Source organism: Panthera uncia, chromosome F1 (assembly GCF_023721935.1).
Source record: "Panthera uncia isolate 11264 chromosome F1, Puncia_PCG_1.0, whole genome shotgun sequence".
In the NCBI taxonomy this organism is placed as follows: domain Eukaryota; kingdom Metazoa; phylum Chordata; class Mammalia; order Carnivora; family Felidae; genus Panthera; species Panthera uncia.
Genome location: NC_064813.1, coordinates 67,244,418 through 67,270,480, shown reverse-complemented (window position 1 = coordinate 67,270,480; position 26,063 = coordinate 67,244,418). Strand labels below are relative to the sequence as shown.

The following is a 26,063-nucleotide window of genomic DNA, read 5'->3' as shown; positions in this document are numbered from 1 at the left end:
TTTTTTTTTTTAAGTTTATTTATTTACCTTGACAGAGAGGGAGAGAGGGAGAGAGAGAAAGGGGGGGGGGGCGGGAAGAGAAGAGAAAATCCCAAGCAGGTTCCACACTGACAGCGTGGAGCCTGGATGCAGGGCTCGAACTCACAAACCATGAGATCATGACCTGAGCCAAAATCAAGAGCGGAAACTTAACCAACTGCGCCACCCAGGCCCCTAACATTTTATTTATTAAAAAAAAATGTTTTTTAATGTTTTGTTCATTTTTTGAGACAGAGCATGAGGGCGCACATGAGCAGGGGAGGGGCAGAGAGAGAGGGAGGCACAGAATTGGAAGCAGGCTCCAGGCTCTAAGCTGTCAGCAGAGCCTGACATGGGGCTCCAACTCACAAAACATGAGATCATGACCTGAGCAGAAATCAGATGCTTAACCAACTGAGCTACCCAGGCGCCCCTAAAATTTTATTTTTGATACAACTTTTTCATATTGTATTTTATTCCCCTCCTGTGAACATTATCGTATTCGGCCAGCCAGAATACCAGGTTTCATCTGGAAATGAAAACTGCCCAGATTCTAACCTTGGTTATACACTTCTGTGACATCCACCACTCTGACAGAACTGGGAACCAACAATTTAATACCAGATAGATATCAAAGCCTTGATATCGTGATGCAATAGTCATGCAACAATCAAAACAGCTCATAACTACTCATGAACTGTAGTGACTCATTATACTTCAAATAAATTTTTACATCCCTATCTAGGCTAGAAAGGTCTTATTCCCTTGAATCCTCAAGATTTTTCAAAGATGCACTTGTTATTTTTAAGATGTTTCTGTCCACTGCAAAGCACAGCTGTAAAAAATCTTTTTCCAGGGGTGCCTGGGTGGCTCAGTCGGTTGAGTATCCAACTTGGGCTCAAGTCATGATCTCACAGTTCTTGAATTCGAGCCCCACATTGGGCTCTGTGCTGACAGCTCAGAGCCTAGAGCCTGCTTCAGATTCTGTCTCTCTCTCTCTCTGCCCCAACCCCGCTTGTAGTCTGCCCTCTCTCTCTCTCAAAAATAAATAAACATTAAAAAAAAAAAAAACCCTTTTCCAGTCACCCATATTCCTTGAAACCTTTCAGTCAATACTGATGCACTATACAGAATTTAGATGGGAAATAGCATGCTAAGCAGAAAGTGAAGAGTTAAAAATGAAGGCTAATGAAAACTTCGTATTGAGTCTTAGTATAATCAGAAACCATTATTCTAGTTTCTATTCGTTTGGCACAAAATACCTGGATTCAAAATACTCTAAAAAACCAAAACTTCAGGGCCACGTGGGTGGCTCGGTTGGTTAAGTGTCCCACTCTTGGTTTCGCTCAGGTCATGATCTCAAGGTTCATGGGATCAAGCCCTGAATCAGGGCTTGGGTGATGACAGTGCAGAGCCTGCTTGGGATTCTCTCTCTCTCCCTCTCTCCCTCCCTCCCTCCCTCCCTCCCTCTCTCTCTCTCTTTCCCCCCCCTCTAGCCCTCCCCTGCTTGCTCTCTCTCAAAATAAAGAAACTTTAAAAAAGTTTTTTTTTTTTTAAACCAAGCCTTTCAAATATATAAAGCACTCAGCTGAGGAACAGAGCATTTTTTATTACTTGGAAATAAAACAAACAAACAAAACAGCATCAGAGAAACATATTAATTTACTAATGGACACTTACAAGCCAAAATCTAGTATATGTCAAGAGTGTCATGACACTCACATCAAATTTTCATAGAATCTAATACACAGTCTTCTAGCCAACCTGTCCAGGGCACTAAGGAATTCACAAGATCAACTGTTCCCATCTTTCTGATAGCAATGCATCAGCCTAGCCATATAAAATATGTTAAAGAATGATTAGAAAACTCCTCCTCCATCCAAATAATGTTATCCTACAGGGGAAACATTTTCAATACTTTTCACCGGCAGCTCAAAGTAGGAGATAAAAGTTTGAAATTCAGGAGTCCGCACCATTCAGGTAACCTTTATGCCTCTGAACGATGTAAGGACAAACTTCTCAAAGTTTTGTTTTAATTTCAAGACAAACATGTCACCTTCAAAGGACTGAAAAACCAAAGGTTTTACTCTTTCTGTCCTCTGATCCCCAGGTCGGTCTGCATGCCTCACAGGAGAGAAAGACAGATGGGCTTTGCAGATTCCTTAGTATGACAGCAACGTCTTCACAGAAAGGAAGGGCTTCTTGCTCTTGGCTCACAGGTTTCTGTTCACTTACAAAACTGCAACCTTCCTCTCCTGCATCTAGCACATGAGATCGAAGGTGGTGGGGGCAGCATCCCCCTGCGAATTCACCGAAAGTGAGGCCAAGCTGGATGAACGGTGCCACTTGCCTTAGAGGACGCATGGGGGTGGGTGGGGTGGGGTGGGGTGGGGGGGAATGGCAGCCTCCATACCAGTGAAATTTCTAAAAAATATCTAGCTTAATGCCACCATTCTAATTCTCTGGAAAACCAGCACACAAAAGCAATCAATTCCCTCATTCCAGAGTGACAACCCTTGGAAAACTTTCACCTCAAAGAGGAAAGCAGAATGGCAAAGCACAGTACTCTCAAAGCACTGAGATCACTAATACCTTAAGAAGCTCTTTCATGGTCAAATAGTTGTGAGAGCCTTGCATGTCTAAATACACGTTGTACATTGGGAGTGGTAAAAGAATGGCTAAAAGTATGCAAAGGCTCTGAGAAGTCATGCTGGGAGGAAATGTGCCTTAACTTAATGTAACCCCAAATTTTTCAAAACACTATTTGACCACAGAACTTTTTTCACATAAGACCTATAGATGCTATTCTATTTTTTGTTTTGTTTTTGTTTTTGCTTTTGTTTTTAGAGCAAAACAAAACTCTGTGAGAAATGTTAGGAGAATGGTAAGATCACAACTTTTGGGGTCAGGCAGAGTTGTCCAAATACGGATTCCAGCAAAATGACAACATCTCTGGAAACTGGGTTTTCTCATCTATAAAATGGTTACAATATCTCCCTCACAGAGTTACCATCTGAATTAAAATAGTACAAAGCCTGTACACAAAGAAAGTGCTTGAAAAATGAGCTTACATTTAAAAAATTCTTTTAAATTCTAAAAGTTGCAAAAATCCAATCCAAAAAAATCTGAGAAAAAAATTACAGAATCCATGACTGAGACACTCCTTGAGCGGTATACACTTCCCAGGATTTTGCGACCTTTTCTGTTCACTGGGATACTGGGGCAGATTTAAATCTGTCACATTTAAGACGAAAAACAGGAGTACACCACACCTACAGATGAAAATAGCTGCGAACAGAACTCCCGTCGTAGAAGGGTATTTCCGTCTTCAATGATAAAAAGAGTATGAACAGGAAAAAAGGAGTTATGAGGAGAGCACATAACAAGTAAAAAGTGTGCAGTGTCTCACAGCTTATTAAGCACCTTTGTGTACAGTCTCATTTGACAGAAATCTCTGGATTTCTGGGGTGTACAGCAGCTCTCGGATCCCCATTTCTGAGGTGAGGAAACTATGGCCTGAAGGTTACAAATGACCAAACCAAGGTCACACAGACGATAACTGGCAGAGCCAGGACTCCAACTCTGTCCTTCTGCCCCAGAATATAACAAAAGGGATACCTTCTAAATGTATGCGGCATTTTCTCATATTCCTATTTTTAGAATCTTTTAGGTGACGGGCGCCATGCTAGGCACTGGAGACACAACAGTAGAAAGACGTGGCGTTTTTGAGGATGTTTACAGACCACGGAGGGGAGACAAGCAATATTTATAGAGTGAGATCAAAGAAGAAAGCGTATCTAAGTCTCTCTGAGAAAGTCAGGGAAGGCTTCCCACAAAGTAGCATTGGAGGTGGGACCTGGAAGCTGATCTAGGAACCTGAAGAACTGTATCTGCTCACGTACAAACCGTAAGGGAGAGATGCAAGGCTGGACAGAACGGCAAGGGCCAAGATTCCAGGGCCCGAATACTATGAAAGGTTTAAATTGCACCTTTACACAAGCGGAAACTATTGAATACTTTTGAGAAAGACCAAGAGAATAATCAGATCTCTGTGTTAAGCCATTCTGAATACAATATGATTGAGAGTTTAAAAGGGAACAAAACTAAAAACAAAGAGATCATGGCAATCTTCCAAATGAGAGCTGTAGGCCCAAAGTAGACCAGCAATGGAAATAGAGAAAGAGATACTGATTCAGAAATATTTAGAAAATAATGAATAAGAGAGAACTGGACAACAGTGCTCCCATTGCTGGCTTAGGTGACACAGAAGGGGAGCCGACGATGAACATGCTGGGTGTGAGGTACGGATGGAAATCAGAGGCAGAGGAGTCTAGCAGAGTAGAACACCAGAAACAAGAGGCTAGACTTTAAGAGAGATGCGATAATGTATATGAACACATGAAGGTTTTTTTGAATAATCAAGTGTTATTTATCATTTCAATGGGAAGGCAGTAATTTTACCATTATTTGTATGATGCTTCAAAGTTCACACTTTAAAATCCCGTATTATGCTAATCACATTTCGTACGTTTGTTATAAACAACTGTGAGATTAGGAAAACAGTTATTAGTCTCATTTGATCAACAAATATTTATTAACTATGTATCAAGCACTGTATTAGGCATTAAAATACCAAAATAAATCCATGCTTTCATGGACCTTGTATCATAGGAAGGGAAACAGTAAGCAATAAATGTAAAAAAAAAAAAAAAAAAAAAAAAAAAGGGGGGGGGGGGGTGGGGCACCTGGCCCTGGCTTGCTCAGTCAGAGGGAGCATGTGACTCTTGATCTCAGGGTCGTGAGTTTGAGCCCCACTTTGCTATAGAAATCACTTAAATAAACTTTTTAAGAAAGCAATAAATGTAACAAATGTGTTATAAAGTTATAAGTGCTATAAAAAACAAAAATAGAAGGGTGCCTAGGTGGCTCAGCTGGTTAAGCATCCGACTTCGGCTCAGGTCATGATCTCACAGTTCATGAGTTCGAGCCCTGCGTCGGGGCTCTGACAGCTCAGAGCCTGGAGCCTGCTTCAGATTCTATGTCTCCCTCTCTCCCTGCCCCACCCCAGCTCATGCTCTGTCTCTCTCAAAAATAAATAAATATTAAAAATTTTTGTAAAAAAATAAAAACAAAAATAGAGCATGGAAGAATTAGGGGTGAGGGGTGGTGAAGGTGCAATTTTAAGAGGTAGGATAAGACCTCACTGAAAAGGTGACATATTTAAACAAAAACTTAAAGTTGAGGAAATTACTCATTTGTATTATCTCTGTAGGAAAAACTATTTCCCACTGGCAGGAAGAGCTAGTGCCAAAATCCTAAGATACAGAATGTAACTCATGTATTTAAGTAACAAGTCAAGGTAGCTGGAACTGAGTGAGCAACAGGGAGAAGGACAGGTCAGCAGAGAAGGGGTAGGGAACCGCAGATCATTTAAGATCTTGTTGGCCACTGTAAGGACAGACTTTTACTGAGGAATATGAGAATTTAAAAATTAGGAGCCTTATAAGGGCAGGTGAGATGGGGGGAAAAATTAGAAGCGTTCCTCAAGGTCACGTAGTTAACAAATGTTAAAACTAGGATTTGACCCAGGATTTCTAGATTCTCTATACCAGTGTTCTACTAGGCCCACCTGCCAGTTACTAGTCCTACAACCTTCCTCCCAGGAAGTCTGAATTTAAATACTCTCAAAAAGCTACTTTGGAAATAACTTCTAGGTAAGAAATGCACAAACTCTCCAGTTAACATTTCTAATCCCTCACAACTATAACGGGTACTTATTAATCCTCATGTCTAATCTAAATCCTACTGACATTCCAGCCTACATCTGGGGAGATTACAAATTCCACCTTCCCCCAAAATGAGACAAGATCAAGAAACTTTTGATCAAGAGGTTTAAAGCACGACTTTCAGATTCAAGTAATGATAACTTGAATTATTTTCAAAATGTATATGTTTTTATATTATCTGTGAAAATCAAGGAGAAAATGGCTCAGGAATGTGGAAGTGTTGTCATTTTTTGTCAACAGTTTACTGGTTAGTAACAATTAACTTCACGTGTTGGCAAAGCTGCTTCCGCAATTACTAGAACTCTTTGAGGTCTGGGATTTGACCAGTCTCACACCTCAAAAGTAACAAAATATGTGTTCTTATTCACCTGTTGCTTTTGGTACAATAACCCAAAACTCTTGATAGCTTCTTGCCAGTTAATGGCAATGTAAGACAAAGATTAAGGGATTTGAGGGAGACACCAGCTAAGAAGTGTAAAAGATGGGCTAAGCTCTTTGACCACCCTGGGTCACTGCTCTCCAACTGAATGAACTCAAAAAACTACACAGGAATATTTCATACATCCGCAAGAGAGTAAAAGATGCAACATGAAAAGGAAGCATTTCAAATCAGATCTAGCCTCCAGTGCCTTCATCATTACCACCTGAATACAGGGGTCTCTGCTCTATGGACTCTGGAGCCACCAAGATCTTCAGAAAGTATCGCAGAAATAGAATACTGAGGATAAACTAAACAACACAGCTAAGAGAAGCTCTCCCCCGAAAAGCCAGCCCTTTTCAACAAAAACTGAACTTCCTCATGCATCTTTTCCCAAGCTTAGCCAATGCAGGCGAACTGCAACTTTGTGTGGCATTGTCTGATAGGTTGGATTTTTCCTGAGCAAGAGGTGGACAGCTTTACGCCAGGGCTAGATTTATAGTCAATCTGGGTGTGTCTTTTTTTTTTCTTCTTCCCTCCCCTCCAAACTGCTTCAGAAAATGCCTGACTACCGGACCTTGATGTGTTATGATGCCGTTCAATACTGCAAACGGTCTGGGAAAGAAAATTCCTTCGTCCGAGTTATGGCTCAAACCTTACACTTTCTCTAGCAGTTGTGTTAATCAATCAAAGTTGGCTTGGCTTTTCTCAACGAGCCCAGCAACACGAGCATTCTGAGTGCAGAGGGCTGCTTGTCCCAGTGGGTTGCCTAACATGGAATATACTCCAAAGTCCCGAAACAACTGCTGCTCCCCTACACGCGCACCTCCAGCCTGGTGGGTGGGGAAGGTGAGGAAGGAAGGAACGGTGAACTGAAACAAGAGGCCTGGTTTACATACAACGCACTCCTTAAAGCCAGGATGAATCCGGAGGACCCAGCGTAAGATCAGGAGGACAATACTACTGACACACTGACCCCACCCCACATGCTGCAGGTCTGTAACCGGATTCCAACCAACCTGAAGGTCTGACCAGGCCCAACCAGCGGGGAGGAAGGGTGTAGCGGGTTAGAAACATTTGTCAAAAACAAAAACAAAAACAAAAACAAAACCATTAAAGAAAGGAAGAACGGGAAAAAGGAAAGGAGGAAGGGGAAAGGGGGTGAGACAAGCAGCACTTCAATGAACTCTGGGACTATGAAGTTCAGAGAAAATCTTCACTTCTTCCCTCCCCAACCCCGTGGCCTGATTTATGCTAACACAGCAGTGAAAGTCACCGCCAGAACGCAGATGTAAAGGGCCGATGAGGGAACCTGGTCAACACTGACCCTAAACAAGGATGTGAAGGCAGCCTCTATTCAGACCCTTTTCGAGCTGCCTCTAAACAGGAAGTTAACAGCCATCACACAGTCAGGGGAGGCAGACCACAGTGTGGTAAAGACGGATGCTGCTGCCAGCTACGGGTCCCTGTCACTTCGGGGACATGTTGTCAAGTAAGGAATAAACAGGACAGAAGTCCAGGGGCCTCACCGCTTCTCGAACTGGGTCACTCGGCCTGCAGGTCTGGGTTCTGATTCCTACTGGTCAACAGCCGTCTGCTGCGTTCCTCACCACGCTGACTACCTCGGCCACTGGGCTAGAACCGACGCTCCTCCACAAACGAAGACAGCACTACCACATCGGTACTCCGGCAAGCTACCCGCTCAGAACGCCCAAGGAAAGAGGATGCTGGGCCCAGCCCATCCCCAAACGGTGACTAGGCGTCAGTCGCCAAAGGAGCGGCACGGATGGGGGGCCCTCCTTGCACACGTACCGGAGCCCTCCACAGCACCACCTGCAGCAGCCCCAGAGGCAGCCTCCTTCACCCGGCGCGGACGGGAATGGTACTCCGGGACGGTACTCTATCCGCAGGGCCCGGCACCAAGCACGTGAAGGAGACTTCTAGGAAGAGTTCAGGTCAGTGCAGCACAGAGAAAGCAGTGGAGCCCGCACTCAACACCCCAACAGGTTAACCTCCAACACACAGACACCACTGCTGCTGCCAGAAAACAATGGGACATCAGTGGACGGGGAGGAGGACTGAGAAGCAGCACGGGCGGAAGGGAAGAATTCACTTTGTATCACATGCACGCACTGTCTACCCAAAACTAAATTCTTAGAAATAAAAATGTTTCAAACACTCAAAAGCACCAGCTCTTCCCCGCGGATCTGTGCAAACCGCTTTGCCCCAGCTGCTGCTACCCAGAGCTCGCGCCGCAGTGTGGCCTCCCCTTTGCCGAAACATAGTAAGCGTCCCCCGGCTCTCCCACGCGCACACAAAAGCCCTCCGCACCACCACGCATCGGAAACGAGAAAACTCCCGGTTCTCCGGATGACAGCAGAAGAAAAGGCTGAGAGCTGGCTCGGCGAACACGCACATGCCACCCACCCGCCATCAGGGCCTCTGTCTCCACCGCGGCGCCAGCCCTGGGCGCCAACACCTTGTGTCTGGAAAGAGTGCGAAGAGGCGAGCAAGCCTTCACGGAGGGGAAGGCTGTCCCGGGCTGGCGCAGGGCGCCCACAGCGGGGCTCGCTCCTCGGGGCAGCCGCGGGCGGGGCGGCAGAAAGGACGCTAGGTCCCGGAGTGGCTAGGGGAGGGCCGGGCCCAGTCCCGACGACCCCCAGGCGCCGAGCTGGGATGCACGCGCAGGGCGTCCCGGGAGCCCCGCGGGGTCAGGGGCAGCCGAGTCGCTACAGAAGAGAAGCGCCCACACGGGCGGGGACAATTCCCTTCCCCGGCGGGAGGGCGACGGAATAAAGGGGCCAGGTTGCGCGCTGCCGAGCCCTTCACCTACATAAAGAAAAACCCTCGCGCCGCCCGCACCCTGCGGACCCCCCGGGGGGCCCGGCGGCCAGGAGACCCGGCCCCGCGCGCGGGGAGCGGCCCCCACGCCCCGAGGGCGCCCCCGGGGGCGGAGAGGGTCGGGGGGGGGCGCTAGAGAGGAGCGGAGGGGACGCATGGCGGGCGGGAGGCCGGGAGTGGAAGCGGGGATGGCGGGGGAAACGGGGCGCGCGGGAGGGGAGAGAGAGTAAAAGCAGAAGGAACGGAGGGACGCGAGGCGGGGGCGCGCGAGGCCGAAGGGAAAGGCCGGAGCGCGCGCGCGGGCGGGGGAGGGGACGAGGTGAGGGGAGCGCGAGGCGGGGGCGCGCGGGGCCGGGCGGGGGAGGGGGACGCGAGGCGGGGGCGCGCGGGCGGGCGTCGGCTCGCGGGCGCTTCCCCTCCCCCGCCCTCCACCTTTCCCTTCCCCCACCTCCGCCGCCGCCGCCGCCGCCTCCTCCTCCTCCCGGCTCCCTGCCGTCCTCGCTGCTCACCGCCCCCGGGCGGGCGGGCGGCCAGGCGGGCCTAGGCCAAAGCTCCTCACCTGGCGGTGGCGGTGTAACTCCCGGCGAGCTCGCCTCCTCAGGCGGCGGCGGAGGCGTCGAAAAAGGGAGGCGACGGCACAGTGGGTTCCGGGCCCCGCCGACGGGACCGGGGGCGGGGGCGGGGGAGGGGGGCGGGCCGGCCCGGGGCGGGCGGGCGGAGCAGACACTGCGGTACAGACGGGGGCAGCGGCGGCGGCGGCGGCGGCGGCGGCTGCACCGGCGGCGGCACCACACAAACAAGGACGCTGATTGGGCAGCTGCCAAGCGCCTCGGCTCCGCCTTCCCCACACGCCACGACGCCCATTGGGCGACCTAAGCCGGCCTCCCCGCCCTCTTCTTCTCGGCCACACCAATAGGAGACGGGATGCTGGGACTACACCCCACCCTTGAGGAGTGAGTGGCTGGAGAAGTGATGACTGGCGTACGTAATACCCAATCCTAAACGGAGGAGGGGGATGGTCTAGCGGGGGCGCGTTAATGGGTACCTCGGCCAGTCCCAGACACATCCGGGTCTTCAGCAGCCCATTAAGTGTCGGGGGTCAAAAAATCGCTTCAGGCTGCAACTTTACCTCAGAGACGTTTTGGTCCCCAGGCAGCCGCCGTACCGCAGTCTCCCCAAACCGGGATTCCCCGTCGGCCCGCTCTCATTCTTCCGACTCCAAAGATGGAGGCCGGCGAGCGGGCACCAGACTCCGCGGTGGGTGGTGGTTCATCGCGACAGAATCCCGGAATTTGACGGGGGCAGTAGCCGTGGGCGCTCCGGCCTGGCTGTGCGCGCGGGGCGTGGCCTGCCCGCGTCCGGCCCAGGTCTCGAGCCTCCCGGGGCCGGCGGTGCCGGGCGCGGGGCGGCCCGGCGTGCGGGGGCCTCGGGGCGAGGGGCGGGCGGGGCTCGCGGCGCGAGGAGCTGCGTCCGCTGGGTCGCGCCTGGGCCCGGCGCCTCGAGCCGGCCTCCCTGCCTGCAGCCCAACTGTCGGAGCGGTTCTCGAGCTCCTCGAGGACCGAGATCCAGTGACCGGAGTCAGGGTGCCGGGGAGCCGCTGGCGAGCGCTGCGATACGGGCTCATCACCTACTCTTTTGGGCTCTCCGCGGACTGATTCATTGATTGCTCCTAACTCTCCAGGGAGATAGTGTTGTCTCCAGTGTACAGGCGGGGACATAACGTGCCCAAAGTCACCCGTGCTAAGTGGCAGGGCTGAAGCCCGAACCCACGTACATCAGGGTCGGGCTCAGAGAGGTTGAGTTACTTGCAAAGGTCGGACATTTAATTACGGAGGAGGCAGTGGTTTGAAACCAGGGGTAACTGGCTCCGGAAGCGCTAGAATGTCCTTTTCGAATCCTTTATTGCTACTTTTTTTTAATGTTTATTTTTTAGAGGGGGCGGGGGGAGGCACAGAAACTGAGGCAGGCTCCAGGCTCTGGGGCTGGAACCCAGGAACCGTGAAAAGCATGACCTGAGCTGAAGTCAGACGCTTAACCGACCGAGCCACCCAGGAGCCCCTCAAATCCTTTAGAAATCAAGGCAAAGGAAACTGGTGGAGGATGCTCCGTGAAGATAGGTGGACCCTGGGCGCCCACGCAGAGGGGTGCGCCCATTCTTAAATTCCTGGCTCCTAAGGTCCAGATGAAGAACGTGGTCTCTGGAGTCAGGCTGCCTGGGCTGCATACCTCTCACCAGCTGTAGGATTTGGATGCAAGTTACTTAATCTCTATTCTCTATGCCCCAGTCTTCCCTATGTGTAAAATGAGGGTACTGAGAAGAGCGCCCAGCTCATAGGATACTTGTGAGGATTTCAAAATGGTACACTCAGGGGCGCCTGGGGGGCTCAGTCGGTTGAGCCTCCGACTTGGGCTCAGGTCACGTTCTCATAGTTTGTGGGTTCCAGCCCCACGTTGGGCTCTGAGCTGTCAGCACAGAGCCTGGAGGCCTGCTTTGGATTCTGTGTCTCCCTCGCTCTCTGCCCCTCCCCCACTCGCGCTGTCTCTCAAAAATAAACATTGAGGGGCGCCTGGGTGGCGCAGTCGGTTAAGCGTCCGACTTCAGCCAGGTCACAATCTCGCGGTCCATGAGTTCGAGCCCCGCGTCAGGCTCTGGGCTGACGGCTCGGAGCCTGGAGCCTGTTTCCGATTCTGTGTCTCCCTCTCTCTCTGCCCCTCCCCCGTTCATGCTCTGTCTCTCTCTGTCCCAAAAATAAATAAAAAACGTTGAAAAAAAAATTAAAAAAATAAATAAATAAATAAATAAACATTGAAAAATTAAAAACAAAAAAATAGTACACTTAAAATGCTCCGAACAGTGCCAAGGACATAGTAAGCGCTTAGTGAACGTAATAAATGGTAACTATTGTGAGAGTTTTCCTCACTTCCACCTCTTAGCTCTAAATTCAGCTTGTATTGCTGTCTACCTGTTGTTCCCACCTTGCTCTGCACTGAAAATTGCTTCTCATGTGGATGGCTTCGCTGCCTCAGTTACTTAACACACAAGACAGAGGGCCTGTCATGTGCTGGGGATCCAAGAGAATTGTGACAAAGTCACAGCCCTCATTGAAGGCGCAGGCCTCCCCTGACCTGTTTTGCCCGTTCTCTGCCATCTGGCTGAGAGCAGACTCCGGGAGCCTGGTGGCTGAAGGTGCCGGCCTGACGAAGATACCTTTCAACAGGAAGACCGTGGAGGGGACTTTGAATCTAGGGTGCTCAAACTCCAAGGAAGACAAGTGTGTCCTCCAAGGGGTCACTGTTGGAGCGGACCTGACCTTTCCCTCTGCAGACTGCCTGTTTGTTCGTTCTCTTTTTGAAGCTAGCATTTACGGAGTGTGCTTAGCACTGTATATGGTTTATATAACTAATCTTGACGAATAATCTCCTTGGTTTGCAGGCAAGGAAAAAAATGAGGCACAGCAGTTAATTTGGCTGATATAATACAATTGGTAAACGGCAGAGACAAGATTTAATTAAAATTCTGTCACACTCAAGCCTACTTGCTCTAAAGTGTGGGTGGAGAAAATTGAGCCAGGTAATTTAGGCATATCCTTCCCCTCATACAGCTCCCTAGGCCACAGGACCCAGTTGTCAGACGTCATAGTGAGTACTTTGCTATTGGAATTTCCAGATATTCTTGTGTTTGAAGAACTTTGGAGTCCTGTCCCATCTGTCTGTAGGTGTCTAGAAGGAAGCCCATAGGTGAGAGGTATAAGCTGGAGACAAGGATGATTATCATTGTGAGTCCAGGGGAACTCTAGACCAATGAGATTGTATGCTCTTGTAAGGGACAGAGCCCTAAAAGTTCTCTCTGTACCTCCAGACGGTTCAGCACACTGCTGGACACTCTACACTCAACAAAAACGTGTATTTCAGAAAAGCTGTTGCTCCCCTGCAGACACAGGGAGAGGTTGATTCTGGGAGATGAGGTCTGGTCAGAAGCTGGGGTGACGTGAGGGTTCCTCACTGAAGAAGGCATCTCCTCGTCCCTGGCAAAACTGATGGCATTTCCCAAGCCCCTGCTTCCCTCCTGTGCAGCTCTTTTAGGGCCCTGGAAAAGCATCTACCAATGCTTGGCACAGGATGGGGAAGGGTCGGTCCCGTGGCTTGAAGCTTCCAGAATTTAGAGACAGTACTTCTCTCATCAGCCACTGTTCTCCACTCCCAGGAATTTGCATAAAGCCTCACATAAGTTACTTCCTCCGCTGACACTCCTGCCCGCCGGGGAAGGACCCAAGGCATTTGTTTTGTTGGCTAATTCCCTTTGGTAATTATTGTTTCCGGAATTTATTTCATCATACAGGAAAGGGAGAATTCCGAGGCGGCCCGTCTCCCTGTTGCCCACGTGCAGGGAGCGCCTCAGTCCTCGCCCCTGTCTTCCTGGCGCTGTCCCCAGGCTGGGACCCTGGCTGGAAGAGTAGGAACCGGGGCTAGAGCAGCTGAAGAGGCCTAGGACCACTGCCAGGGCGCCCAGGGCGATGAGAGGGCCAACACCAACTACCAGGGAGAGGGCTGTCCTATGGGGCGGTGCTGGAGAAGCCGAGAGGGAAAGGAGGCAGGGATGAGCTCAAGGCCCCCGGAGAATGGAGCCTTTGTGTGGGGTACAAATGAGGGACAAGGGGGCGATTGTGTGGGAGGGCCGGAAGTGCCACACGGACTGGCACCACCACGGCCAGCGCCAGACTCACCCCTCTCTTGCTCTCAGAGCTCCCGGGGCCCCAGGGGACCGGCACCAGACCTGGTCCCGGAAAGCCGGCCACGCCAGAGGCTGCAAAGGGATGGAGAAGCAGAAAGGAGGATGTGCAGTCGGGGAAAAGGAAAAGGTATCCCCCACCGCTGTCCCAGATCCAGGAAACAAGACGCAGAAGGAAAAAGACAGAAGCAGCTTTTACTATATTTACATCCAACAAAACTTTGCAAGGAACGACCCTTATTGCACGGTCCGGGCCCTGGGCGGGAAGGACTGGACTGGACGGGGCTTTAGTTCTTCCTGAGGGGGGTCTGGGGCTCCTCTAGATGGCCCCTGCCTCTTCCGCAGCTACAAGCCACTGAACCATGGTGCCCCGTGTCCCTTCTCTTTCTCACCATCCCTAAGAGCCTCCTAAGCAAGGGGCTATGGCTCCAAAATAAATAACTTAAAATACAAACACTAAGGTAGGAAGGTGTAACGGAGAGCCTCGGGCTACTTCGGCAATTCTGGGGAAGAAGAACCATCACTGGTGGGATGACATCCCTCCCTCCCATTCAGGGCAAAGGCTCAGTAGCTCTGTATTTTTCCAGTTGTTTTTTAAAACAAAAACTTGTAACGCGACCAGGGCAGTGCAGATCTGTGGGTGCCCTGGAAGAGAGTTCCTGGTACAATCTGGGGAAGAGCAGAACTGTGCCAACTCCCCTACGCCACCCCCACCTCCTATAACATCAGCGTGAGCACACCGGGCAGGCCGCAGATAGGGGACTGTGACTTTTGGTCACAGTGGGTCCCGCTTCCTGCTGCCCATGCACTCGGTGCCTATGGCTGGGCCTGCCTCCCAGGCCGTCACCAACTCCTGTATGGAAGGAGTAGGGAAGCAGGTTATCTCTGGAACCCTTTCTCCCTCACCTCCCCACCCCAGGTGGGAGATGAAAGCTTAAGGGTCCCTAGCATTCCAGAAGTGCTCCGAAACATTTCCGGCAATCGATGGCCTTCGCAGTGGGCATCTGTGCCCGCCGCTGCCTCAGCTCCTCCTTGCCCATGCTGCTGGCCAACTTGTTAAAGGCAGACTTGTACCTCTTGTCGAAGGTCACTAGGGAAGAGGGTGGAGGTGAGTCAACAGATCAGGGTTCCAAGCGCCCCTCCCCCCCTCCCGCCCGCAACACCTGGCTCCAGATCCTTCACCTCCTCGGTCCCCTGCCTGCTCCCTCACCTATGTCCATGTGGTCCTTGCCCAGAGCGGCCATTGTCAGGAATAAGATCTCACGGTAGATGCCCCTGCAATGGAGGCAGAGGGGACGAGTGAGAGAAAACGACTGCGGAGCCCAGGATAGGAGGCCAGGGACCTCCCGGAGGGGAGCACCATACCTCTGCAGATGCAGGCCTGTGGGAGGCGGCCCCAGAGTTTCCAGCAGGAGCCCCACGGCTTTGTGTACTTCGCTGAGGCCAACATAGCGCAACACCGACTCTAGAAGGTCCATGCTAAGGGGTGCGGGCACGGGGCCTGGCCATACCACCCGCTGCGGGATCTGGCCTGTGCGAAACGAAGGAAGGCAGCCAGGGTTACCAAGCCCTCGGGGCGTGGAAGCCACCCCTTCCCAGCCTAAGCCAAATACCAGACTCACTGTGGACCCTCCAGAGCACATAGAGAGGTGGGCAGCTACTGGGGTCAGGGGTCAGGACATCCCACAGCAGCCGCACCTGCACAGACGCCGGGTCAGGTGTCAGCCAGGGAGACGGGGCCTGCAGGGGCCAAGACGAAGGGGGCGGGTTCAGGAGGTGGCGGGCAGAGGACGAGACCTGGACCAGCGGTGTTCCGGGATGCGGTCAGAGAGAAGAGGGAAGGAACGCTCATCCCCCACGAGAGCGCGGGCTCTCTGAGAGCACGCTCTCTGTTCTGCAGTCGCCGCGTCACTACTGCCTACACGCTGCCCGGGACCTAATGGGTGCCCAGTACGTATGTGGTGGGATGAACAGACAAACGTCAAGGAGGCATTGTGACAGGTGCTGGGCGGTACACGAGATGTCTGACAGCCCCGGGCACTGGATGCTTGTGCCATTCTACAGATGAGAGAATCGAGGCCGAGTAGTGGCGTGAAAAGGCCAGGGGTCAAAGCAGGTGCCACCTCTGAAGCCCAAGGGGCAGAGCTGGGAGGTGAGGGAAGGAGCGCTCAGGAAGCAGGGGCAGGGGGCACTGACCTGGGGGGGTGGGGGCCCATCACAGGAGGCCAGCACCAGGCAGGGCAGAATACTGGGCAGCCGCAGCCGCTGGAAATACCACAGAAGGTTCCAGAAGATGATGGGGTGGGCAGCCGGCAGCTCAGGCAATGCCAGCACCTCACTGCCCTCGTTCTCCACCAGCGACTCCAGCTCCTTCCGCAGCACCAGAGGGCTCAGATACGCCCAGGCCCCAGCCTCCACCCGCCGGGAGGTGCCCTGTCAGGCACAAAGAGGGAGGGTGGTTCAGGGAGGGTCGTGGCCCGATCCTCAGAGCCGGGTTCCCGCTGGGCCACCACGTCCAGCAGCTTCTGAGATGCCCCATGCCCTCAATGCCCATCGCACCCTACCACCCCCGGTGCCCCCTGCTGGGCGACACACGCAGACCCAATTCCTCGCCAGCCCTTACCCCCGTGTGCCCATTGCAGAGCTGGGGCTCATCCAGGGCGAGGCACAGCCTGCGGTCACTGAGCACAGGGCCTGGGCCCCCGGGGACAGGAGCGTCTCTGCTGCCACTGGCAGGGGCAGGCTTGGGGCTGGGGGCCCTGTGGAGGGATAAGAGGGGTCAGCCCTTGGGCCTCCACTCCCCTCCCCCCATCCCTCCCGGAGCACCCACCCTGGTTCGGGCACCTGGGTCTGGAATCCAGGGTCTGGACGCTGAGCAGGGGCACGAAGGGGCAGGCGCAGAAAGGGCAGACGGTGTTGAGGTTGGAGTCATCAGGTGCCCAGCCAGCCATGATCTCCTCGTCGTACACCAGCGAGTCACAGGCCCGGCACAGGGAGCAGCTGGACAGCAGGATCTGCAGGGAGAGGACCCCGCCAGGCTCGGGAAGCGTCCTCCCACCTCCCCCGCCCCCGCCTCTGATGGAGGGATGCGGGCTGTCCTCACTTCCAGGGAGGGCGGCTGCGAGGACCCGGGGGTGTCACTGAGGCGCTCTGAGGACCGGCGAAGGCTCAGGCTACTGAGAGAAGACTCGGAGAGGTCCCACTCGCTGCCCAGAGAGGCTGAGCTCTGCCATCACAGGAGAAAGCCCCCTTAGGGCCTCCCCGGGGCCGGCTCCGCACTGGCAGCCCCCCTGGGCCCCCGGGTGCCACCACAGCTGCACCCTCCCCTCGCCGGCTACCTCAGAGGCGGTGGATCCAGGGCGCTCGCGGGGGCGCAGGAGGCTGTCCATGGGGCTGCGGCGGGCTGGGGGAGGTGGGTCAGGGGGCAGCTCGGGCGGGGGGGCCGCGCGAGGCAGGGGGGCGGCGGGAAGGGGTGAGCAGCTGTTGCAGGCGGGTGCCCAGCCCTCGTCTGGGGGTGCGGGCCTCGTCCTGACGCCCACCAGCCTTGGGCGTCCGCCCACTCAGCCCTTCCGGGGCCTCAGTGGACTGGGTGCTCAGGGCAGAGCCTGAGTCCTCCGGGCTGCCCCCAGACGCCGGCTCCTCCCCGGTCAAGCTCAGGTCGGAGAGGCTTCCGTCTCGCCAGGGCACAGGGGACCCCCGGGGCTCCAGGACTCCCAAGGCCTCGATCACTGCGGGGCAGAGAAAAGTCGGGAAACACGGCCCCTGGCTGACCGGACTCTGGCACCACAACCCCCCCCCCCCCCCCCCAGCCGACGGAGTCCCAGACGAGGTCCTCCAGCTTCCACGGCGCCCCCCACAGAGAACCCCTCTCTTCCCAGCAAGTGCTTAGGAAAGCCGACTGGGGGTCAGACAAGGGCACTCACTGTGGGCCACGCCGGCCTCCACGGTGGGCTGGGCCCCGCGGGCACTGCCCAGGCTGCCGCTTTTCACCAGGCGCCCTGTGGGTGAAGCTGGGTCCCGAAAGCTTCGACCAGCCCAAGTGGTCTGGCGCTGAAGCGGGCGGGTAGGGGAGTGACGCTCCAGACGAGGCTCTGCAAAAGACGGGGACGAGGCCAAGAGGCAGCCACCTAGAGACCAGCCCTCTACTCCAACACAGGGCTCCCCGCATGGACCGGGGTTGCAGGGACCCTCCCGGGCAGAACATCCTCCCCTTTTTACCGGCCAAGCGCAGCCCATCCAGAGTGCCCAGAACACCCAGTGCCCACCATGAGGCCAGCCCTGGCCCCCCACGCTTCTCTGCTGGAGCCTGGCCGCTGTCCCCAAGCCTGTCACGGCCCCCACCCACCTGTCTGGGCACCGCCTGCCTCTGGCGCTGCCGCCTGCTGCTGCTGCTGCCGCCGCCGCCGTTCCCTCAGGGGCTGGCGGAACTGAGCGGCCCCCAGGACAACGTTCCGGAGCTTGGCCCAGCGCAGGCGTCCGCCCGGCGTACCAGACAGCCACTTGCTTTCCAGCACAGCCTGCCAAGCACAGCGCCCATCAAGATGGCCTACTTCCACGCCCCGACGATGGCCTGACGGCCACTGCCGCTTTCAGGGACGCCACCCGGGACCCAGGGGCCACCTTCCCCTGCAGACGTCCTGCCTGGGTGGGTCCTGCCCACGGCTCGGCCAGGAGCGAGAGCCCAGATGAGGGAATCAGCAGCAGCTGCCGCTGAGGAGTCTGGAGGAAGCCAGAAACGGCGCAGACAGTTTGCACCCAGGCTTATCGAGTATATGGCTTCGAAGAAATCTTTTCGCTTTCTCAGCCGTTAGCTTCACCGTGTAAAAAGCAGGAGGCAGTTTAGGGTCACGCTTAAGGGCCTGAGTGCAGGAAACATCCCCGTGCCCCCGTGTTCACACCCAGCCCCCCAACCTCCTCCCGGGGCGTGGGGCACTGGACGAGGTACCAGCCCTCTGCACCCTCACTGCCCGCCTGGGACGATGGGGTTGTGCTGAGCTCAAACACGGGCACCGTGCGGCGGGCCTGGAGCAGCTCCCGGCCCACCGGCTGACCCCACGGCTACCGGTGGGTCACAGCGGTACCTGCCCGGTCGCCTCGTCGGGGCTCTGGCGAGTGAGAAAGCGGCCAAGCAGGAGGAAGCCCCGTGTGGGCGCTAAGGAACTCCGGGCACGGGGGAGGACACAGTGGTCACGGGGCGGGTCCCCGAGGGGGCGTCAGGGAGCAGCACCCTCCCCGCGGCACACCGGCCACCGCCCGCCCTGCCCACCCTGGCCGGATTCGGCACCTTGTTGTAGTAGCCGTAGGTGATGGTGTTGGGCACGACGCCGGCCCTCCGCATCTCCAGCATGACTCGCACCGACAGCACGGGCTGCCCGTAGTGGGAGCACAGCTGCATCAGCACCCTGTAACACACCTGGGCCGGGAGGGGCGCAGGATGAGGGTCCCTCCCAGCCCCGACCCCCCCCCCCCACCACCACCCCCGGTCCCAGCAGGCACCTTCTTGCAGCCTCCCCACATCCCACAGACCCCACTGGTCCCCGGGGGCACCCAAGGTCTCCGCCCTTCCTGCTGACACGCGGGGTCGGTCCCCACGGCCGTGCCCTGAACACGCCCACTCAGGGAACGTTCGGAACACCCGCCCGGCTCCCCACGGCTGCGCGGTTCGCCCCGCGGCGGGGCGCGGAGGCCCACCTCGTCCGGCAGCACCACCTTGCGGCTCTCCATCTGGCGCAGCACGTGGTAGGCCGTGTGCAGAGCCTGCACACGGGAGGGCGCCGACCGCACGTAGGCGGGCAGACACAGGAACCACAGCCCGTAGCAGTGCCCCAGCAGACACCGGGCCCACAGCTCGGGCACGGCCGCCGACTTCTGTGCCATCCGCTGGGCCACCTTCATCTCCTGGATGGGGCGGGGACGCCTGGGTGAGGACAGCGCCAGGCCAAAACAGGTCTTAAGGCGGGGGGGGGGGGGGGGCAGGAGCACCCCCCTCCCCGAGCAAGGGTCTGCGCTCCGAGGAGGCGGGAGGGGTGCCGCACTCAGGCTTCCGCCCTGCAGCCCCGGGCAGACAGGCCGGCCCTCCAGCGGGTGCCCCGGGAGAGGCAATAAGCCCCTGGCTTCCCAGACTGGCCGGGACAGAGCGACCGTGATGACGGCAACGGTAACGGCAGCTAACGTTTCACGTGCTTTTCGCGTGCAAGCGCACGGACACCGGCTAATAATGGCGGAGGCGCCAGTCCATCCGTTTCACAGATGAGGAGGTGGCCGGAGTCAGGGGTGTCTGGGGCCCATGTCCCAGTTACCTGTTTGGTACGGCGGGGGGCAGGGCTGTTGGGGGCACTGCGGGTCGGGCCCGGCACGGGCAGAGCCCCGGGCTGCTCCTGAGGAGACTCAAACAGCTCGGCCCGTAGCTCTGGGAAGCCGTCGTAGCTGGAGGGGCAGAGGGAGGCCACGTCAGGAGCAGCTGACGCGAAGCCAGCCCGCGGGGCTTGGAATAAGAGGCCCTCACCAGTACTGGGGGGCGGATTCACTGCCCTCTGGTGCTGGGGGCTCCTCGGGAGGGGTGATAAAGACGGTGAGCTCGCTCCCCGACAGCTCCTCCAGCTCCACCAAGGGCGTCGGCTCAGGCTTGTCCTGCTCTGGGTGCACCTGAAGCACGAGGCGAGAGAGCGAGGTCACGACAGTGGGCACGGGCCAGGGTGTCCGGGACCCGCCCTCTCCCTGAAGGGCACAGCAAGGCCCATGCCCCCCACTTCCCAGGCCCCGGAGGTGCAGCAGGTGGGGCGGGGGGGGGGGGGGGGAGGACGGAATCAGAACCGGAGGGAGGTGCAGCGGGCTGGGGGGGGTGGAGTCACAACCAGAGGGAGGTGTGCAACCGAAGCAGCCACACGTGGGGCACGGACGGCATTCCCAGCGCCGACCGGGCGTCGAGCGGCTGCGGCGGCTCGACGGAAGGACGGCGCCCAGTACCTTGTCCACGCACGAGTCAAAGAACTCCAGGGCGGCGTGCCGGGCGGAGCCGAAGGAGCACTCCTCGATGAACTGCGAGAACATCTGTGTGCGCAGCAGCTGGCAGTACAGCTTGTGGCTGGAGCGCTCCCGGGACTTGAGGAAGCCTGGGGGGGGGGGGGGGGGGGGGGGGGGGGGGGGGCCGGGGGGCCCCCGCCGGCCCCCCCCCCCCCCCCCCCCCCCCCCGCCCCCCCCCGCAGGGGGGGGGGGGGGGGGGGGGGGGGGGGGCTGCCCGCGAGGGCGGGGCGGGGCGTCTCTGTGCCCGGGACTCCCTCCAAGCCCAGGAGAGCGCAGGGCCCGGACCTGTGCCCATTGAGACATTTGCCGAGCGAAGGAACGAACAAGCAAGTGGCTCCGGGACCCCCGGCCCCCGGACAGCCCTCCCGAGACGCCCCGACTACCCTGCAAAAAGAAGAGGTTGTCGACATCTCGAGCGCCCTCGGAGGGGGCCTGGGTGAGGGGGCGCAGGAAGTCCCGGTAGCCCTTGAGCAGACACGCCATGAAGCGGAGAAAGGCCCCCTGGACTTCGCGCTCCAGCCGGGCCCGGCGGCCGCACACGGCCTCGTAGTCCGTCAGCAGGAACTCCAAGGACGCCTCTTCCTCGGGGCCAGTGTACGCTGGGGACCAGGGCAGCCCGAGTCAGGCCAGCCTCGACGCCCCCCGCTCTTGCCGAGCCAACGCCGGCTCCCAGCACGCCCGTCGGGTGACAGTTTCCAGCCTCCCCGGGAACGAGTCCGCCCCCACCCCGGCGTTCGGAACACGGGTATCGTCCGCCTGCCCTCTCGCCGACTGCCACCGGGTGAGATCCCAACACCGCTGACCTCGAGGAAGGCCTAGCTCTCGACAGGCCTCCCTACCCGTGGGCTTAGCCCCCCGCCCCCACAGGGTTCTCACTCTGGTCCAGCTGCTGGTAGAGGTGTGTCAGCGTAGCCAGCAGAACCTTGTAGGGTCTGCGGGGCAGGGTCCGAGGGGAGAGGGGCTTCTTCTCCTCAGTCCTGTGGGATAGGCAGCAGGAAGGAGGCGCAGTGGGGCCCGCGTCCCGCCTCCCCCACTGTCTGTCCCCGGCTCTTGGTGAGCGGGGGGCGTGGCACACGCCAGCTCGGGGGGAGGCCCGGCCCGGCCCGGCCCTCTTACTGGAACAGCGTGTTGGTGTCGAGATCCACACAGATGACGTCGGCAGGTGGGTCGTGTAGATCGAAGTAGCTGGAGTGGATGCCCACGATGAAGGGCACGGGGGCGTTCAGCACGTCCGCCAGCGCCAGCGGGCACAGCGGAATGTAGGGGCACTGCCAGTGTAGCGGGAAGATCATCTGCAGCACCAGGCATGAGGGCCACTGAGGCGGGGGCGGGGACGGCAGACGGGGTGCGGCGGGGGTGGGGGGGACTCTGGAGAACAGCCCCCCCGACCGGAGCTGTACAGGTCGCGCCCAAGGAGAAGGTCGAGGACCCTCTGGGAGGAAGGAGCGGGCAGCAGAGTCTGGGGAAGGTGGGCCGGGCAGGACGGGCACTCACCGACACCAGGGCCTCGCAGACGCTGGTGAGCAGGTCCGGCCGCAGCGAGTGCACCAGCAGCTTGTGCTCCGTGAGCACGGCCAGCAGCAGGGTGACGGCCAGCTCCGGGCCTAGGCTCTGCAGCAGCTGCAAGAAGCTGGCACCACTGCGGGCAGCGCAAGGCGGGGGGGTCACCAGGAGACCCCGGAGAGGCCTCCCGACACACTATGCACAGACGCCCCCGGGGGCCCGGCCTCCAGACCTCGAGAGCCGGGCGCTCCTGCCTGGCGCCTACGTGTCCTCGGTCGCCACAGCACCCGCCCCCCCCCACCCCCACCCCACAACCCGGGCACGTACCTGAGGGGCAGGGGTGAGGACACAGGCTGGCAGAGAAGCAGGTTGTCATAGGGAGACATCTGGGGGCAGAAGGGCCGCAGGTCAGAATAACGGAGGGCGGCCGGACCACCTCCCTCCGCCCCTCCTCACCTCCCCACCCCCAACACCCCCCAGGACTCACCTGTACCAGGATGCGAGGCCTCTGTGGGGAGGGGAAGGGGACGTTGTGAATGAAGTGAGAGATGTGCCTGGGGAAGAGAGGGATGCGCGTGTCCTTCACCTGTCCCCAGAACCTCGGGCCTCCCAGAGCTCCACCGGGAGGCCCTCGCCTGCCGTCAGAGACCCTGCTGCACAGAGAGGTCACGCAGGCGCTGTCAGGACCTAACTAGGAAGCGTGGGCTGGAGCTCAGGCCCCACTCACCCCTCAGCCCGTGGCGTTTCCCTGCCCCCACTCCTCTGCCCACCGCAACCTCTCCCATCTCTCCTGGGCTCCCCAGCCCTCCCTCATCACCCCTTCCCAGCGTCACGGTGCCCATGCTCACGCTTCCAAGGGCAGGCGGTGGGGGCCCGAGACAGAGTAGCGGTAGAGGAAGGTGAGGAAGGCTCGGAAGGCCGGGAAGGCAGGCCAGCGGGACAGCACAGCAATGGCGCGGCGGCTGCGCACGGCCCGGCCCCCCAGCGCCCGGCCACGCTCCACCGCACTCAAGAGGCCCAGGGCCCGTGCTTGCCGCTCCGACAGCCTGGCCCTCGGGAACGCCTCGTAGAACTGCAGGGCAGCCCCGTACACCTGGCAGGGGAGCAGAGAGGCCGTCAGGCGGGCTCTGCACAGCCCGGACCCCGGGGCACACCCCGCACACCCACCTTGTCTCCAGCTGCACCCGTGAGCACGAAGGTGGAAAAGACGGGCACGGGGTACTTGGTCTGGGCAGGCCAGCACTCGACAGTGGCCCCCATGGGCAGGCAGAAGACGGGCACCGACTCGGGCAGCGGGAAGGCCTCGTTGTCCTCCTCCGGGTAGCGGCCCAGCAGCTCTGCGGCCCCGGCGGAGTGGGGGGCACCAGGAGGAGGGCCGATCAGACTCCGGGGTGTAGGAACCAGGGGATGCGAGAGAAGCGCCCGGTGGCAGAGGGGAGGTGGGTTCTGGACACGCAGGTGGTGCCGGCCGAGAGGCGCCAGGGCAGAGGGACACGAGAGACCGGGGGGGGGGGGGGGGGGGGGGGGGACAAAGGGGCTACTCACCTGCCTCGTACACCAGCGTGTTGGCCTTGGCCAGGCCCACCTTGTAGCACAGGTGCACCGCTGGACCCCACTGTCCCAGAAGCAACGAGAGACGAGCAGATACGTAGCTGACGACGTTTCCGGGAGCCATTTGCTCTACCACCCCCAAGGAGTCCCCCGAGACGAGAGCCACCCCTCTGGGTCCACCCCCGCCCTAGAGGCCCTAGGCCATCCTTTGTGCCCGGTTTCCACACCCTCACGCCAACGCCTCGCGGGCCCCGCTCACCATGCCAGGGTTGAGGTTGCGGGGCAGTCGGCAGTAGGTGTGAGGGGTGCCCTCGCCCTTGCTGGGCAGCACCAGGCAGAGGTCAGTGATGCCCAGGGCGTGCAGCCCTGCCCCCTCTGCTGCCCGCCGGTAAGTGAGGTAGGTGCGGGGGTGCCCTGGGCCGGGAGGGGCTAGATTGGCCGAGTGGCTGTAGGGCGTCGTGTCTAGCACTTGGAAGCCGGGCTTGGGTCGCTCCTTCCCCTCGTACAGCACCCTGGGCACAGAGCAGAGACAGATGTCAACAGCCCAGGGCAGATCCGCCTAACCGGTCCTACCTCCCAGCCTCGCACCCTCAGCCGTGTCAGAGTGGACCCCGGGGCCCGCTTCTGGCTGGACTCTGGCCCTGGCTCTCTCCCTCTTGGTCAGCAGCAACCCCTCGAGCCCTCCGTGGCCTGCACACTCATTCGTAAATGCGACAAGGAAAAGGCCCCATTTGCTGACTCTGTGCCGCGTCCTACACGTGGGTGACCTCATTTAATCCTGCCAACTGCACCCCGAGGAGGTGTTATTTCCCCTGTTTTACAGACCAGGAAACAGGACGCGGGGCTGGAAGCTGGGGACCCACCTCCATGGGAGCACTAGGAAAATACACCGGCCCCTTGGCCGCCCAGTCCCCAAGCAGAGGGCCACGCACCCCAGCTCCACCAGAGGGGGCTTGTCACGGCCCCTGCGGTAACAGATGACGGGCTGAGTTCCACCCAGGAGCCCAGCGCTGAGTTCCAAGGGGTGGCCCCCAGCAGAGGTCTGGATGCAGGTGTAACCCTGGGGCACCTCCTCGCCCAGGGCCCTGGCAATGACCGCCACATCCGTGATGGGATCAGCCGGCCGCGGAGGGCGCAGGGGCCCGCTGGGCTCGGGAACCCACGGCTCCTCGGGGATGGGTGCTCCGCTCCCGGAAAGCCCGGCTATCACGAAGTAATCCACCAGCCGGGGGGGCCGCTCCTCCGCCATGGCCCCCCCCTCACTCACTGCATCTGGAACAGTCAAGCGCGGGAGAGGTGAAGAAGCGAGGGAGGCGACCCGGGAGGTGACCCCGAGCGCTCCCACCCCTCCCGGCCTTCCAGGGGAGGGTAGGACCGGTGGTGGTCCGCCAACCCCGAGCGCTCCCGCCCGTGACGTCAGCAGGCCCTTAAAGAGACCCGGGCCCTCCCGCGGGGCGGCGCCAGCCCTCTCCCCAAACCAGCCGAACGCCACTCTGGGCTCGCGGCTGACCTCGGCTCTGACCTCAGACTGCTCCCGAATCCCCTTTAAAGGCCCCACCCGTGCTGGCTCCCGACTGCGGAGATCGCAATCTTTTCTGTAAAGGCCTGCAATGACATCATGCCAACCCGACAGTCTTTTTTAGGGGTTTCTGACCTTCCGACTCTACTGGTAACATCAGGGCCTCACGACCCAGCTAACGTTCTTAAAGAGCGCCCCTCTAGGTTTCCAGGGAAGCCCACAAAACCCAAGTTTTCGTGTCTTTTAAGCAGACTCAAGTACCCTTGTTCCTAAGCTAAGTCCAGCAACCCAACAGCCCTGCGTCCTCCCACCTCCACGATCCTGAAGTTGGGTCCAGAGCCGTCTGCCCTCCTCCGCGGAGCCCAGGGAGGGAGACGGGAGCCCCACGGGCCTGGAGCGACTGTGTTCTCACCTGCCGCCATGGCCCAACCCGAGAGTGGGGGCCCCGGGGGTCCCCGAGCCCCAGGGCGCAGAGCTGGGGCGCAGCTCGGTGGGTGGCTGCAGCGGAGGACTGGAGGCGTGGGGCGCCGCGGAGGGGAAGGGAGGGGACTTCCCGAAACCCGGGAGGGGAAGCTGCGCGGGCGGAAGTCGGCCCGAGGGCGCGCGGCGGGGGGACCGCCGGGGCCGGGCCGGGGGCGGCGGTCCCGGCGCGCGGCCCCTCCTCCGCCTTCCCGC

At 58.2% G+C, this 26,063-nt stretch overlaps 2 protein-coding genes and 1 long non-coding RNA gene across 4 annotated transcripts in view; 1 reads left to right on the top strand and 2 right to left on the bottom strand.

The window, feature by feature from the left end:
- Positions 1-10,267, bottom strand: part of GATAD2B (GATA zinc finger domain containing 2B) — an 83,786-nt gene extending 73,519 nt beyond the window's left edge. The window contains exon 1 of one of the 2 annotated variants that reach the window (XM_049634996.1): positions 10,193-10,267. The gene's annotated coding sequence lies outside the window, so the exon portion shown is untranslated. Of the gene's footprint in view, positions 1-9,622; positions 9,745-10,192 lie in introns of those variants that run through there. The other variant, XM_049634995.1, reaches the window with a different exon arrangement.
- On the top strand, positions 9,793-14,248 carry LOC125925759 (uncharacterized). Its single transcript, XR_007458907.1, has 3 exons — positions 9,793-10,044; positions 13,138-13,700; positions 13,805-14,248. It is a non-coding gene; the product is annotated as an uncharacterized LOC125925759 (long non-coding RNA).
- On the bottom strand, positions 13,968-26,050 carry DENND4B (DENN domain containing 4B). The gene is given in 29 exon segments (XM_049634990.1): positions 13,968-14,882; positions 15,003-15,067; positions 15,158-15,323; positions 15,415-15,532; positions 15,989-16,225; positions 16,416-16,551; positions 16,637-16,806; positions 16,896-17,018; positions 17,131-17,235; positions 17,237-17,520; positions 17,716-17,883; positions 18,138-18,309; positions 19,077-19,205; positions 19,484-19,690; positions 20,092-20,218; positions 20,298-20,437; positions 20,759-20,904; positions 21,199-21,414; positions 21,692-21,792; positions 21,932-22,107; positions 22,310-22,454; positions 22,646-22,704; positions 22,806-22,872; positions 23,167-23,411; positions 23,486-23,655; positions 23,864-23,933; positions 24,129-24,381; positions 24,802-25,141; positions 25,801-26,050. Coding segments are annotated over 29 exon segments (4,491 nt in total). The 5' UTR covers positions 25,811-26,050; the 3' UTR covers positions 13,968-14,736.
- Positions 26,051-26,063: the final 13 nt, after the last annotated feature.